At 37.7% G+C, this 17,196-nt stretch overlaps 1 protein-coding gene across 1 annotated transcript in view; it reads left to right on the top strand.

Moving 5' to 3' along the window:
- PRKCA (protein kinase C alpha) overlaps positions 1-17,196 on the top strand; it is a 502,485-nt gene that overhangs the window by 456,198 nt on the left and 29,091 nt on the right. Inside the window, exon 14 of the mRNA XM_021000935.2 lies at positions 7,723-7,803. Coding sequence (XP_020856594.1) covers positions 7,723-7,803 — 81 coding nt within the window. The remainder of the gene's footprint in view (positions 1-7,722; positions 7,804-17,196) is intronic.

Raw genomic sequence — 17,196 nt, 5'->3', positions numbered from 1 at the left:
ATAATGTAGACTCATTTTAGGAATCTTCTGAGAACAGGATCTCTTCTGAGGAGGAGGAATCAGAAGTTCAGAATGAGCATGCTTTGGAATTTCTAAATTGTTGGGTAGCATCTGAACTAGACAAAATGTGCAATTCAGTGAAAGTATTGGAGGACCTCCCTTTTTAATTGCAGTAGCTCCTTTTTAATTGTAAGCCTCTAAGAGTAGAAAAATCTGAAATCACGTATCAAGCATCTTTGCAAATGCTAGTGTGGCCCAAGCAACTGACGTGCTGAGAAGTCATTTGCTAGATTCGACAGTAATCTTGAGCACAAAGGGGAATTGCCATCCAAATCTATGATGCAAAATTATTACTATTAGTTATTACTATTATTAGTAGTGGTAATATTATATTATTATTAGTGAATTGCTACAATCTGAGAAACTTGCACACATACACCACAGAGGGAAGGAGAGGAAAGGGAGAGAGTGAGAGAATAGAAATACAAACGGAAAAATAATTCCTACCCTCAAGAAGCTTCTCATAGGGAAGACAGCACATAAAAGGGGGCTAGAATGAAAAGTGGGAATATGATATTTGCTGGGGAAAGTTAAAAGGCTGCGAGGAGAAGGTGAAAAAATCCAGATAATCAGTAGAGGGAAGAGTGAATTGAGCACAGATGACCCAGCTACCTAGTGAAATTGTGGTCTAAGCCAGGACTCACCAATCAGAGAAGGGTGCCCCAGGGGTGGAGGCATCTCCTTCTCCAAGGTGAGAAGGCTGCTACAGATTAGGATGAAAAGTCAAGAGAGGAGCTGAGAATGAAGGGTCTGAGTTTTAATCAATGTGTGTACTCCCTTCACCAACTAAGATTACAGTCTCTCTATAGCAGATTGTCTCCATGAGTTATTGTGGCTTTAAGGATTCCAGAGATTCCATTCTACAACAAAGCATTAGAGAAAGATATTAGTGGAGGCTCCTGAACTGATATTCAACAGTTAATATAGTTACTTAGATTTAGCAAGCATTTATTGAGTATCTACAATGTGCAAGGCATTGCACTGGCTGCTGAGGATACAGAGATGAAAAGCAAAGCAGCCCCTGCCCTCAAGAAGCTTACATTCTAATTTAATGCCTCCTTTATAATGTAGTGCCTTTAATTCCATTGATTTTTTCATGCTACAGGTCATACACTTCCATGATATATTATTATATTATATGATATATAACAAATGATATATATATTGCTCGTTTCTCTCACTACAACCCAATGGACCTCATCATATATGTTATCCTTGTCTCCCAATGTCAATGAAGTAATGGGACTGTACCATGCTGTTCTCTCTAATTTCTCATAGTTAATTTTTACCAAAATGCAATTACTTGTACCTGATAGCAGAAAGCTTATCAATGACACGTTTCCCTCTAGTGATTAGGCCTGGCTCATTTATTTCACAGCACTTTGCAAGCCAGCATTTTTAATCCCCTTTTTGTGAAGAGTATAACCTTTACAGGTTGTGTGAGTCTGAGACATATCTGGAAAGAGGTCCCTTAGTTTTAGAGTACAGTACAAGTACAGTGTGGTCACTAGATTTTTTTCAAAGCTGGTTAACTTTGAGCTGTGTTAAAAACCACACATAATTTTTTCGTATTATTTCAGTCTGGTCTGACGTTTGGAAAAACTTTACTTAGACCATCCTTATTATAGTCAGATTTCTGTATAGTATAAAAATAACCATCAGAAGGGTAAAAGTAGTTACTGTGTATAGATTCCAGAGCCTTACTAGGCTTATTTTTAAGTAATTTTAAGACGACATTAATTACTTGTTTTCTTTAGGAAAAAGGAGTTTTCTTCCCTACACGCTTCTAGATTGAGCCATAATTTTTGCTTAATAGTATATTTCAGGTTTTGTCTGCTAATCCAATCTAGTCCAATAGGCATCTATTAAATGCCTCCTATGTTCATGGCACTGGGCTGGACTCTGGACGAACAAAGACAAGAAAGATAAACAAAAAAAGGCCCTGACCTCAAGCTTGCATTCTACTGAGGAAAATACAAAATGTAGTCAGATAACCATATACACGATAATCTGAGACAGAAGAAAGCACTGACAACTAGGAAAACCAGGAAAGGCTGCCCTTAGAAGGTGGCACATGAGCTGAGACTTGAAGGAAGCTAGGGATTCTAAAAAGTGGAGGTGAGAAGAGAAAGCAATATTAGAACTTCTATTTATTTTTTATTTTAAAAAGGATGAAGAGGTTAAGCTTTACTAGTACTTAATAGCAGCTGTTTGTCAGATAATTACATACAACATCCATACTTAAAATATTCTGAGAGAATAAGAAGGAATTGACAGTGGCATTCTCACTTGTTCATAATAATAATGGCCAGCATTTATAAGCACTTTAACATTTGCAAAGCACCATACATATGTTGTCTGACTTTATGCTTGCACCAACCCTGGGAGGTGATTATTAGTAATGATAATAATAATAATAACTAACATTTATGTAGAACTTAATCTTTGCCAGGCACTGTGCTAAGCACTTTACAATTACTGTCTCACTTGATCCTCACAACAACCTTGGGAGATAGGTGCTATTATTGTCCCCATTTTATAAATGAGGAAACTGAAACTGAGAGAATTTAAGTAAGTGGCTTGCCCAAGGTCACCAGCTAATAAATACTCCAAGACAGGTTTGAACTTGGGTCTTCCTGACTTGGTCAAGCAGTCTTCCCCACCATGCCACCTGTATTAGGATGTGTTACAGTTATAGATGCCTGTATAAGTGGCTTTAGAAATTGCATTAGTCAGTCAGTTAACAAGTATTTTCTAGGCATCAGAATATCTAATTTTAACTAAGCTAACCCTAATAAAATGGACAAATGGCTAAAAATATACACACAGAGGCTGAAGCTGTGTGTGATAATATTGTAAGCACAAGATAACAAGAAAATGGCAGAGTTGAAACTACTAGTGTCTGCTTAAGCATCTCATCTCCATGGCAATAGAAGCATTCTATATTTAATGGAAACTGCACTATAGATTTTTTTTCTTTGAAGTTCTTGGTACTGCCACATGCCACTGGGAAGTAAGCCATCTCTGTGTCATCACTGTCAAGTAGTCTTCTATCCTACCCTTCTTTTTGTGCTTCCTATTCCTTTTTCTCTGTCTATTTTTCTGTCTCTGTCTCCCTCTACCCCATTCAACTCCAGTTCCACATACATCCCTGTCTTTCTATCTACCTTCCAGCTTGTCCATTATAAGAAATTAAATGTCTATCCCAGCTCCTTGTATCAGGTTTCTTAAGATTTTCTCCTAATTTGTGATCTGTTATCTAGGTATGAGAACAAATCCTTATTTAATAATACCCAGAGCCTGAGCAAAGCTACCTGGAAGACCTTAAAGAGTGCGGCTGCCTTACATCTTTGGGCTTCTAGTGTTAATGGGTAGAATATTTCTGGAGAAAAGAGTCAGCGACTATTTAGTCCCCTTAATGTACACATTAAGCAAAAATGAATTCACCGTGTCAGAGACAGTAGGGAATCAGAGTGAGCTTTGGATGATAATGGAATTTAGTTTATCTAGACAGTTCCAAATGGACATTATAACTAACATCTTCAGTAATCTGTGTGTGTTTGCCTCTGTATTGTTTTGAGTAAGGTGAGCTTCTTAAAATGGTTCTCTACCCCCAGTGGAGTTAAGTTAAATGGAGGTATATGTTAATAGCGTCTAACCAATGAATATTTTTTTCTAAAAATGAGTTTTCTGTGGCAAGTTTGAATCTCAGACACTGTAATTTAGCTGTTTGAGACTTCTCATTTCAACCAGTGCCCAAGAGTACCATATTAACAAGCCAAAGGTGAAAGATTTTGAATTTCTCTGAACAGAGACACTGCTGTTAATTTCCAAATCACATCCTGTTATTATTCCTGAGGGCACTATACTGTAATTGCCAGATAGGCCCCATAATCTTGTTTCAGTGGCTAAACCAGTGTGTTTTGTTGGGCTGACAAATGCTATTGCTAAGGAAAACAGGCCTCTGACAGGTAACATTGCTTGTCTCGATCTTGAAGATGGAGGAAGGAGACAGAATGTGGCATACGGGGAAAGAAGATGAAGAGCAAGTTATAGCCATTTTGAATTAGGAAGAAAAACAACTTCATGCACTCATGATTTTCCAGATTTGTGGAAGTTCTAAACCAGACATAGAAGCAGAATCTCCAAAGTTTTGAAGTTTTCCAGAACAGAAAGTTCTCCATACATTTCCCATAATCTGAGCATGTTCTTTTGACTCCTGAGATGGTCTTGTAATTTAGTAGTGTTTGGTTTAGGGGCAGCTAGGTGGCGCAGTGGATAGAGCACTGGCCCTGAAGTCAGGAGGACCTGAGTTCAAATGTGACCTCAGACTTGACACTTACTAGCTATGTGACCCTGGGCAAGTCACTTAACCCCAATTGCCTAAAAACCAAACCAAAACACACACACACACACACACACACAAAAGTAGCGTTTGGTTTTAAATAAAGTCCATTTGATTCACAGATGTCACTAATTATATTGAAATCCAGTTATCAACATATTTAAAAAACAAGTTCACAGAATCAAAGTTGAGAACTCACACGCTAAATCAATTCATCTATCGAAAAGTAACTTGGTAACCAATTATTGTCAGGCATCATAATGATAAGTTCAATTGAACAGTTACCTGCTCTTAAGAAAGGGGTACTCTAAGATGCTTATCTATTCTCTAGGTGAGTATACGGAACAAGAAAGGAGGTAAAGATGCTCTCACAGGTATGATCACAATTTTATGGAATGGGATTCTTAACAAAAATATGTCAATGGAAAGATATACTTCTTTCCAAAAAAATCATACTTGATAAAGCGGTTGACAGAGTACCATTGAAGTTCATGAATATATAAACTAGTATAGAAATGTACCAATGTGAAAAAGAATAGAAAACATTTGGATGAGATGGGAGACATTGGAAATTTTTTTTTCAAATCTGGAAAGATCCAAATGAGTATTCATCATAACTAAAACTTTAATAGTTCATGTATTTCTGCCCTCTTGCACTGAATGAAACTCTAGAATGTAGTTAGAGTAAAGGATCATATATAAAATTCTCCATTTGGCACTTAAATCCTTTCTTACCTTGGCCCTCTCCACTCCCTTCAGTGTACTATCCTTTTTTTAATTTTAATTTTTTTTTTTTACCAATTACATGTGAAAACAATTTTAACTTTTTTTTTTTTACAATTTTGAGTTCAAAATTGTCTCTCACCCTTCCTCACCTCCCCCATTGCTGAGAAAGCAAGCAGTCTAGTAAAAGTTATACATGTTCAGTCATGCAAGACATATTTCCATATTAGTCATGTTGTGAAAGAAACTGTATATTATTCTTCTTGCCATTCCTTGCACATAACACCATGTTCCAACTCTGGACCTCTTCAATGTGTCAGTCATACGTAGAAAGCTTTCCTTCCTTATCTCTACCTCCTGGCTTCCTTCAATATTCAGCATAAACCCCACCTTCTATAGGAGGCCTTCCCTGGGATCTCCTCCCTTGTACCCTGTCTTCCCACAAATAATGCCTTTCCTCTGTTATTCTTTTCTATTTACTGTTTATAGTGTGTGTGTGTGTGTGGTGTGTGTGTGTGTGTGTTTGTACACTATATATGATATATGATAATACATACATAGTATGGAAGGAAATATACATGTATCACAGGTATAATTTTTTGTATATTATACACCCTTCTGCATTAAAATGTAAGCTCCTTGAGGACAAGGCCTTTCCTTATATGCCTAGTGCTTAGAACAGTGCTTGCCACATAGTAAGTGCTTAAATGTTTCTTAATGGACTGATTAGTTTTTTCTTTGTAGTGAGCTTTGGTTAGTTAGATCTATATATTTATAGCAGCTAAACATGGAATAAAAGAATGTTTTCTTTTTTAAATGTTGCTACAGTAACACTAAACCTGGTTTTTTCATACTCAGAAACCTTTTCCAAACTGAACTGTATGACATCATCTACTTTTTCCCAAGGACACCCTTAGAAATCCACTATCTATGGCCATGAAAATTATACACCACATTTATTATTCAATACCCTCATTACTTGTCAGGTTTTAGAATGTTTTGTCTCATTCTTACAGGCGCAAGCTTACAGTGGCTCTTTTGAATGAAGTGGAAAGGGATGGAAGACAATAATTTATTTAATAAAACTTGTCACATTTTATTTTTTAAAATGTGTTAAACTTGTGAAACACCATGGGATGTTGTGTAGTGATCAACAAGAGAATAGCCCCCAGCTAAGAAATTACATCCTATTAGGTTTGTAAGGAATAGTGAATTCCACTTCCATTGGTCTCTTGATTAAGTTCCATTTTCATAAGGTTATTTTCCCCACACATTTACCAGTGACAAACAAAAAACACTCATAAGTAAGTCAAACATTGTCTTAACATTTTCCTGCATACTCTTTTTAGTAGAGCAGGAATGTGTGGTGCCTGATTTATAGTGAGTACTTTCAGATTAGAATCAAATTTGATCCATAGATTGTTGAAGTAGAAACTGCTGTTCTGTCACAAGAAATGGGCATCTCTTTCCTTCTTGGTTTCTGTGCTTGTCAATTTCTTCTTAATAAAATAAGGGTTAAGGTAATAATAGAACCTGAAATTTAGCCTCTTTTTTTCTTTGTACAACTATCGGATCAAGTCTATGTTATTTCATTTCTCCATGAATTCTACACGGAAATACTATGAATCAATTCATTTAAACAGACATGTACTAGACATACAGAAAGTTATGTATTTACAGTAAGACTTCTTGAATTCATCTGCTAGACATTTGGGAAATATTAGAAAGGTTAACACTTGCTAAGATTAAAAATTGTTTTTTACATGTTATGGGGGAAAATAAAATATTTAAAAGTTATACTTGCTAAGACTAAATCAAGGAGCTAACTTTGAAAATAACACAATGGATGCATTGAGACTAACAGTATTATTTTTCTCTTTGCATAGAATACTTGATGAGACTGAATCCTCTGTTTTGTGTTTTGTTGTGTTTTTACATAAACACCTCAGAACTTATTTACTTGATTAAGCATCATCCCTAATATTAAAGCCGTTATTTTGGGAGATTATATATTTATTCCCATAATGTTGCTATTGTTGGGTCCTTTCTTGATATGTTGACGTCATTTATTGGCAAGTTTTTCTCTCTGTCTCTGTCTCTCTCTGTCTCTGTCTCTGTCTCGCTCTCTCTCTCTCTCTCTCTCTCTCTCTGTCTTTCTCTCTTCCTCCTCCCCCCCCCACCCCCCGCCAATTTTGAGGATGAGTTTGATTTTTGGAAAAAGCCAAATGTCACTCAGAGAGAAATCTGTCGAATAAGGTGGGTAACTAAGATAGCAAATGTCATTTCTGTTCTAACATGAGATGTCAACAATAACAAAACAGATTTCCTTGTGTGGCGCATGAACTTGTGCAAGGGGCAGTTCCCAAAAAATTCCAAACATGTTCTAACCAAAGACAGTATCAATGGAATTGATGTATTATTCCTAAAGAGCCTGTGAGAAAGGCAGTATTCCTTTATATGTGTAAGTTCAAAAACAGTCACAACAAAACCAATCTCATAACATTATAGTCACACCTCAAACATGTGCATGCTGCGATGGTTTCCTGTACAAGTTACTGATTAACAACTAAATGTACCAATTTGTCTCCACACAGATCATTGCTTATCAGCCGTATGGAAAATCTGTGGACTGGTGGGCCTATGGTGTCCTGTTATATGAAATGTTAGCTGGACAGGTAATGATTCATTATGTCATGATATTGATTTTCGGTAGTGTGATAGTGCTAAAAAAATTGATTTCTGTACCATGGATACTATGTAGCTACTTTGGATTGGGATTGCTAAGAATCTAACTTAGTTTCTTTTTAAAAGCAGAAATTCTCTTTACTAAAGATGAAATAAAGGTATCATGGAGTGGTGCAGGGGTTCTTCACCCTTTTTTTTGTGATGAACCCTTGGGCAGTCTGGTGAAGCTTATGGATCCCTTCTCAGAATAATTTTTTGTATTTATTTAGTATTTTATTTTTCCCCACTTGCATGTAAAAACAATTTTTAACATTTGTTTTTTAAAACTTTGAGTTCCAAATTCTCCCCCTTTCTGCCTTCCCACCCTCCCCACATTGAGAAGGCAAGCAATTAGATGTAGGTTATATATATGTAGTCATGCAAAACATATCCATAACAGTCATGTTGTGAAAGAAAACATAGACCAAAAAAACTCAAGAAAAACAAAATTTAAAAAAAAAAAGATATGCTTCAATCTGTATTCAGACACTATTAGTTATTTCTTTGGGAATGATTAGCATTTTTCATCATAAGTTCTTTAGAGTTGTCTTGTATTGTTCTATTACTGAAAATAGCTAAGTCATTCATAGCTGGTCCTCTTACAGTATTGCTGTTACTTTGTACACAGTACATTTCACTTTGCATCAGCCCATGCAAGGCTTTCCAAATTTTTCTGAGAGTATCCTGCTCATCATTTCTTATAGCATAATAGTATTCCATCATAATCATGTACCACAGCTTGTTCAGCCATTCCTCAATTGATGGGTATCCCTTCAATTTCTAATTCTTTACCCCCAGAAAAGAGGTGCTATAAATATTTTTGTACATACAGGTCCTTTTCCTTTTTGTTTTTTTTCTCTTTTGGGATATAGACCTAGTTGTGGTATTGCTAGGTCCAAGGGTAAACCTGGTTTTATATTCCTCTGGGTATAGTTCCAAATTGCTCTGCAGAATGGTTGAATCCATTCACAACTCCACCAACAGTGCATTAATGTCTCATTTTTCCCACATCCCCTCCAACATTTGTCATTTATCTTTTCTGTCCTATTAGATAATCTATTATCTATTATCCTATTAGATAATAGGTATGAGGCAATACCTCAAAATTGTTTTAATTTGCATTTCACCAATCAGTAGTGTGTTAGAATATTTTCTCATATGGTTATAGACAGCTTTAATTACTTATCTGAAAACTGACTATGTCTTTTGATCATTTATCATTTTGGGAATGGCACTTATTTTTATAAATTTGACTCAGTTCTCTATACGTTTGAAAAATGAGACCTTTATCAGACAAACTTGCTTCAATAATTTTTTTCACAGTTAGTATTGCTAATGGTACTTCCCTCCATTCTATTCCCTCCACCCCCATTTATTCTATTCTTTCTCTCCTTCCACCCTTTCCCTCCTCAAAAGTGTTTTGCTTCTGACTACCTCCTCCCCCAATTTGCCCTCCTGTCTATCATACCCTATCGTCTTCCATTATCCCTTTTCCTTCCTACTTTCCTATAGGGTAAGATATATTTCTATACCCAATTGTGTGTGTATATTATTCCTTTTGTGAGCCAATTCTGATGAGAGTAAGGTTCACTCACTTCCCTTCACCTTCCCTTCTTCCCCTCTACTGTAAAAGCTTTATCTTGCCTCTTTTATGTGAGATAATTTACCCCATTCTCTCTTCCTTTCTCCTCCCAGTACATTTCTCCCTCATCCCTTAATTTTATTTTTTAGATATCATCCATTGATATTGAACTCACACCTGTGCCATCTGACTATTATATACTCCTTCTAACTACCTAATAATGAGAAAGATCTTATGAGTTAGAATATCATCTTCCCATGTAAGAATGTAAACAGTTTAACTTTATTAAGTCCCTTATGATTTCTCTTTCCTGTTTACCTTGTTATGGTTCTCTTGAGTCTTGTATTTGAAAGTCAGATTTTCTATTTAGCTCTGGTTCTTGTCATCCACTGTTTGAAAGTCCTCTATCTCATGGAATGTCAGTTTTTTTCCCTGAAGGATTATACTCAGTTTTTTGCTGAGTAGATGATTCTTGGTTGTAATCATAGCTCCTTTGACCTCTGGAAGGACTATCATATTCCAAGCCCTTTGATCCTTCAGAAGCTGCTAAATCTTGTGTTATCCTGATTGTGGCTCCACAGTACTTATTTCTTTCTGGCTGTTTGCAATATTTTCTCATTGACCTGGGAAATCTAGAGTTTGGCTATAATATTCCTGGCAATTTTCATTTTGAGATCTCTTTCAAGAGGTAATCAGTGAATTCTTACTCTTTCTATTTTACCCTCTGGTTCCAGAATATCAGGACAGTTTTCCTTGATAATTTGTTCAAAGATGATGTCTAGGCTCTTTTTTTGATCATGGCTTTCAGGTAGTCCAATAATTTTTAAATTATCTCTCCTAGATCTATTGTCCAGGTCAGTTGTTTTTCCAATGAGATATTTCACATGGTCTTCTATTTTTTCATTCTTTGGTTTTGTTTTATTGTTTCTTGATTTCTCATAAAGTCATTAGCTTCCACTTGCTTCATTCTAATTTTCAAAGAATTATTTTCTTCATTGAGCTTTTCAAACTCCTTTTCCATTTGGCCATTTCTGCTTTTTAAGGCATGCTTCTCCTCATTGGCTTTTTGGACATGTTTTGCCATTTGGCTTAGTCTACTTTCCAAGGTGTTATTTTCTTCAGTATTTTTTTGTGTCTCCTTTACCAAACTGTTGATTCTTTTCTTTCTTTTGTTTTCATTTTTATCTTTTTTTATTTAAATATTTATTTTTAGTTTTCAGCATTCACTTCCACAAGATTTTGAGTATAACCTGTATTGAGTTGCTTGCCTTCTCAATGAGGGCTGGTAGAAGGGAAGAAGGGAGAATATTTGGAACCCAAAGTTTTAAAAACAAATGTTAAAAAATGTTTTTATAAGCAACAGTGAAATAAGATATACAGTATTTTGGGGGGCTCCTTTAGCAAGCTGTTGACTTGCTTTTCATGGTTTTCTTGCATCACTCTTATTTCTCTTACCAGTTTTTCCTCTACTTCTCTTACTTGCTTCTCAAAATCCTTTTTGAGCTCTTCCATGGCCTTTGACTGATTCATAGTTTTCTTGGAGGCCTTGGATGTAGGAGCTTTGACTTTGTTGTCTTCTTCTGGTTGTATGTTTTGATCTTCTTTGTCACCAAAGAAAGATTCTATAGTCTGACTTTTTTGTGCATTTTGCTCATGTTCCCAGCCAATTACTTGAGTTTTAAACTCTTTGTTAAGGTAGGGGTTTGCTGCCAGGGTGGAGAATGTACTGTCTCAAGCTTCGGGGGTTTTGTGCTGCTGTTTTCAGAGATATTTCTAGGGACCTGTAAATTTTCTGTTCTTCCATGGTGGAAAGATCGAGGGCGAGGTGTTTACTCCTTTTCTGGCCTGTGCTCTGGTCTATGAGTGAGCACAAGCACTCTTTTCTGCCTTGGAACTGTGAGGAGGATTCTCTCTATACCACCACTACAAGCTCCAGCACACCAGCACTCCTGCTAGCCCCAGGACCGCCACCCAGAACTGTGACCCAGATCCAAGCCTGGGCAAAGCAAGACAATTCTGCCACAGCACCAGCCAAGAGATCTCTGCAATCCTCCGATTAGTTGCTTGATCCTCCCCTATGTCTGTGGGCTGAGAGCTCCAGAAGTAGCCACCATCCCAGAGCTGCGCCAGGACCAGTGCTGGACCACACTCCTCTCCCACCATGGTCTGACAGACCTTTCCTACTGACCTTCTAAGCTGTCTTTGGCATTTGTGGGTTGAGAAGTCTGGAAACTGCCACAGCTGCCCATGATTCAGTCTGCTGAGGTCTACTTCAGGATCGCTGAGGCCCAGGTTTTGCTAGCACAGCCCACACTGAACTGTGCTCCTCTCCCTGCCTAGTGCAAGAGACCTTTCCAATCAACCATCCAGGTTGTCTTGGGCTGGAAATTTGTTTCCCTCTGTCTTTTTGTGGGTTCTGCTGCTCTAGAATTTGTTTAGAGCCATTTTTACAGGTATTCATAAGGGTTTGAAGGAGAGCTCAAGCAAATCACTGCTTTTACTCTGCCATCTTCTGTTGATTCTTTTCTCATGATTTTCTTGCATCACTCTCATTTTTCTTCCCAATTTTTCCTCTACCTCTCTTACTTGATTTTCAAAATCATTTTTGAGCTCTTCCATGGCCTGAAACCAATTCGTATTTTCCCTGTAGACTTGTTGTCTTCTTCTGAGTGTGTGTTTTAATCTTTCTTGTCACCATAATAACCTTCTGTAGTCAGAGTTTGGGTTTTTTTTTCCCATTGTTTTCTCATTTTCCCAGCCTGTTATTTGACTTTTAACTGTTAAAGTAGAGCTCTACTTCTAGGATGGAGGGCACACTGTCCCAAGCTCCAGGGGTTTTGTTCAGCTGTTTTCAGAAGTACTTCTAGGGATCTGGAAGTTTTCAGTTCTTCCAAGGTGGTATGGTCTAAGGAGAAATGTTTACTCCTCTCCTGGCCTATGCTCTGGTCTGTGAGTGACCACAAGACTCTTTTCTGCCCTGGAACTAAGAGGCGATTGCCCCCTCCATTGCTGCCACAAATTCTGCTATGCTAGTGCTCCTCCTCACCCTGGGACTGCCATCCAGGACCGGGACCAAGATCTAAGTATGGGCAAAGCAACAGAATCCTGCCTCAGTTCAGAACAATGTTTTTTAAATAAATAATATAAAATACTTAGGGTTACAAAGGAAATAGATTATATCAAAATACAGTTGTTAAATTACATTTATATAATCTAGACAGCCAGCCCTGGAGTGAGAGATTGTGTTGATTCTGGGCAATTCATGTGACCTGTCTCGTTTCTGTTTCCTCATTTGTAAAAAGGGGATAATAATAGCACCTACCTCCCAGAGTTGTTGTGAGGCTCAAACAAGATATTAAAGTGCTATATAAATGTTGGCTTTTATTATTATTCCATTTGACTCTGTATTGTTTGTTACTGATTATCTTTCTTCTTCAAACACCTCTCTTCCAAACTTAGCATTGATGAAACTAACCTTCTTGAGTTACTCAGGGTTCACAACCTTTACCCTTCACTCCCTCATATCCAATCAGTTGCTAAATATTCTTGATTTTATCTTCATAATCTTTCTCATTTGTTTCTTTTCTTTTCTTTTCTTTTTTTTGAGAGGCAAATTGGAGTTAAGTGATTTGCCCAGGGTGACACAGCTAATAAGTAGCTGAGACTGGATTTGAACTCAGGTCCTCCTGACTCTGTGGCCAGTGCTCTAACCACTGTACCACCTAGCTGCCCCTTTCATATTTGTTTCTTAAATGCTGGATGAACTAGTGAGTAAAGTGCTGGACTTGGACTCATGAAGACTTGAGTTTAAATCTGACCTCATATATTTTTACTAGTTATATGATGCTCAGGAAGTCACTTAACCACTCTCAGCCTTATCTGCAAAATGGGAATAGCAATAGCAATTACTTCAGGGTTGTTAATGAAGATTAAATACGTGAAGCTCTTTGTAGAGATTATATGAGGGCTAGCTCGCATTCTTACTGTTTATTTCTCTTCACTCACAGTGCTCTTCATAACCTGACCCATCCTACCTTTCTGGTCTTCCAACCTATTCCCTTCCTTCTTTCCAAATACAGTCCAATGACACTGGCTTCCTTAATGTTCCTCACACAAGAGTCTCCATCTTCTGAGACCAAGCATTTTGATTGGCGGTACCCCATTCCTGGAACTCTCTTCCTCCTCCTCTCTGCCCCCTGCCTTTCCCAGCTTCCTTCAAGTCTCAGCTAAAGTCCCATCTTCTCAATTCCCAATTCTTAATCTTAGTGGCTTCCCTCTGAAATTATCCCCAATTATATTTTATATATTATGTTAGTACACAGTTTTTTGCACATTGTCTCCCCATTAGACCATGAGCTCTTTGAGGTCAGGGTCTATTTTTGCCTTTCTTTGTATCTCTAAAACTTATCAAAATGTCTGGTGCTTAATAATTTGTAATGATTTGTAATGCTACCACCCTAGTTCAGGCCCTCATCACGTCTCACCTAGCCTAATTCAATAGTGGTCTCCTTATTTCTAGTCTCTCCCCTCTTCACTTTATCTTCCACAGTTACCAAATTGATATTCCTAAGACACAAGCTCAGGAATGCTCCGGTGGCTCCTTGTTGACTGTAGGATCCTATACAAACTCTTCTGTTCAGCATTTAGAGCCCTCACAGTTTGGGTCCATTCTACATTTTGAGATTTATTACACATTACTTTCCTAACCACTAGACTCTACTGTCCAGCCACATTGGCCTTCATGCTCTCCCTCATACACAACGTTCCATCTCCTATCACTACATCTTTGCACAAGCTATCTCCCATGTCTGGAATACACTTCTTCATTAGAAACTCTATGAGAACTCTAAACTTCTCAGAAACTCTAGTTTCCTTGAAAACTCAGCTCAAATGCTATGTCCTATGGTAAGCATCATATCCTGATCCTCAGTTGCTAGTGCCCACATCCCTGAAATCACTTCATATGTGTTTTATCTGTATTTTACTTGTAGATCTGTATTCCAACAGAATGTAAAGTCCCTCGAAGTAGGGTCTATTTTAGGGTTGCACAAACCTGTGGCCCCTGGGCCACTTATAGCCCATGGCTCACTTGCGGCATGTCAAAGGATTTTGGGCAGCCCACGAAAAATTTTTTGCGGGGCACCCGAACTCCTTTGGTGGGCAGCAGGCTGTGTAGGCCTAGTCTATTTCATTTTTGTCTTTGTATCTTCGACATTTAACATAGCCCCTAGAACATTGTAGGTGCTTAAGATATGCTTTGTCGATTGAACTAATGATCAGATCTTATCAGGAAATTGTGTCTGCCTTTGGGAACTATAGTTTGAGGTATATTGAAACACTAGACATTATTCTGTCACACGCATGCACTCAGGCACATGCACACATGTGAGAATGTGTGTGTGTGTGTGTGTGTGTGTGTGTTTAATCTCATTTAATCCTTATAATAAACCTTTAAGGTAGGAATTGCAAATATCATCATCCCATTATACAAATGTGGAGCTTGAAGTTCAGAGAAATACAATGATTCACCTGAGCCATACAGCTCGTAAATGGCAATGTCAGGATGTACATGTGGGTCTTCCACCCAGTGCTCTAGTGCTCCAGTCAGTTTCTCTGTACTTGGGGTTTTGCTACAATTCCCTTCAATTCTCTTCACAAAAATGGAGAACATTGATTGCTTTGTCATCTGAAAGCACCAAGTCCCTGTCCCCTCAGCTCTGAGTCATGTAACACCTTTAGGGATAAGCACAGGTCTTTGAGGAAGGCAAAAGTTTAACTTAGCTTAAATAAAGAGAGGGCTTCATAGTTTATTGTCCTTAGCAATTCATTGTAGCTTCTGCTAAGAGTACTAAGGTTTTCTTTCTCATTAATAAAAAGAGAAATAAGTCCTTTGCAGCATTCTAAATGACATCTTCTTAAGGCTGCCACTGTTTACCATTAATATTTCTTCCCGTATCTCCCAGGATATGTTGTTAGTTGTGCTTTTGTGCTCTCCCAGTAACTGTACAATAGCATCATAAATGTTGGTCTTCAGCAGGAGGAAGATTTTGGAAGAACCCTAGAAAGTTAATGCCACCTTGGCTAAAATTGGCAAGTGGAAAAGAGAAATAAATAGTGGCCCAGCATAGATCTTTACTAATAGATGAAAACTCCTCTTTCTGACCATGTCTTCATCTTCGGATCACTTGTCCCTTCCTTGCTTTGTCTTGCACTCTTCTTTCTATATAAGTGCTCCATGGAAGACCTACTATGTGCTAATTTACTTATAGAAGGCTATTTCTATATGGTTTGAAGACCTGGCTTTGTAAGGCATAGCTGAGTCACAAGGATCATTTCCTTCATCTTCTTTCTGCTTTTTTTAGTAGAAATGTTTGTCTCAGGACAAACCCCTGAAATAAAAAGATGTTTTTACAAATAGAGGAAAAACTGAAGCCACCCAGATCTTGTGTCAGGATGTCAACTATGAAAAGAATGCACCAAAGTAATCCTTGCTTCATCTGTCACAGAATTTGGGGAATATATTTGACCATATGAATCATGCATTACTTTATCCTTCAATAGCTCTGCTGAACATGAAAACATAAATAACTCCAGTTCTTCTCTGTGATACAGCTTGAATATTAAAAGCTCTAGACCCCAGGAAGCAAGCTCATTGTTCTTTAGGAGTCACATTTGCATAAACTAACAAATGATGGTGTTTGACTAGAAAAAAAGAAAAAAGACCAAGGGTCCTCTAACAAATGGATTAAATCTTTATTGGCCAGAAAAGTACTACAATGATGTCATACCCAAATTCAGTCTCTTTTTTTTTTCCAGTCGCTCTCACATCATCTTTCCCTAAGCTTCTTCCACTATAAGAATTTTTAAGGAGTATTTAAAATGTGCTTCTCTAGGGTTATATAGGATTTGTCGTCTTAATAGTAGTGTGTTGGACTTGGTGTCAGGAAGACCTAATTTGAAATCTTGCCTCAGACATTTACTAGCTGTCTGATCCTACAGAAATCACTTAACATCTCTGAGCCTTAATTTACTCATTTGTAAAATGGGGATAATAATATTAATTACCTCCAGGGTTGTTGTGAGTATTTCAAATAAGAAAATGTATGTAAAGTGCTTTGCAAACCTTAAAGCACTAAATAAATGCTAGCTATTGTTATTTCAAATGCTGTCATAATTATTGAACTAACTGGTCTCTTTTGGTCAACGTGTTTAAAGCTGCCCTTTTTTCTCAGCCCCTGCCTGTGAGAGCACAAAAGCATACCCAATTCATCCGAAGCAGTGCATCCTCACTCAGGTTTTTCTTGAGTTTTCTCTTTAATTATGTCTCTCTCAAAGTAGAGTTGATTTTACATATTGGTTATGGCAGTACTTGTGAATATTTTCCATCCCTACGTCCCAGTCCGTGCTGCCTCTGCCACTGAACCACCTGGGAGCACTTTGCCACCAATCAGCTACTAATGTTCTTTAGGCTGAGGTGCCTCCTGTAACCAGTCCCACCACAGTGGGGCTAGAAGTTACCCAGTAAATGTAGAGGTTTCCAGGCTGGAAGAGGGAACTATAGTGTGAACCAGCTCCTTACCTGAAAACTTCTGTTGCTTGGCAGCAGAGGGAGGTGGGACTCCAGCTAGCCTCCGTAGCTTTGACATGGAGGATTAGCACTAGAACCAGAGCATGGGGGGGCAGAGTGACAATCTAGACTCCTAAGAATCAGTTAGCTCTGTTAGTGATGATGATGATGATGATGATAAACTGAACTTATAAA

This window comes from Phascolarctos cinereus, unplaced genomic scaffold (genome assembly GCF_003287225.1).
Source record: "Phascolarctos cinereus isolate Bilbo 61053 unplaced genomic scaffold, phaCin_HiC Scaffold_5;HRSCAF=322, whole genome shotgun sequence".
NCBI lineage: Eukaryota > Metazoa > Chordata > Mammalia > Diprotodontia > Phascolarctidae > Phascolarctos > Phascolarctos cinereus.
Note: the sequence above shows the minus strand (reverse complement) of the source record. Positions and strands in the feature narration are given on the sequence as shown.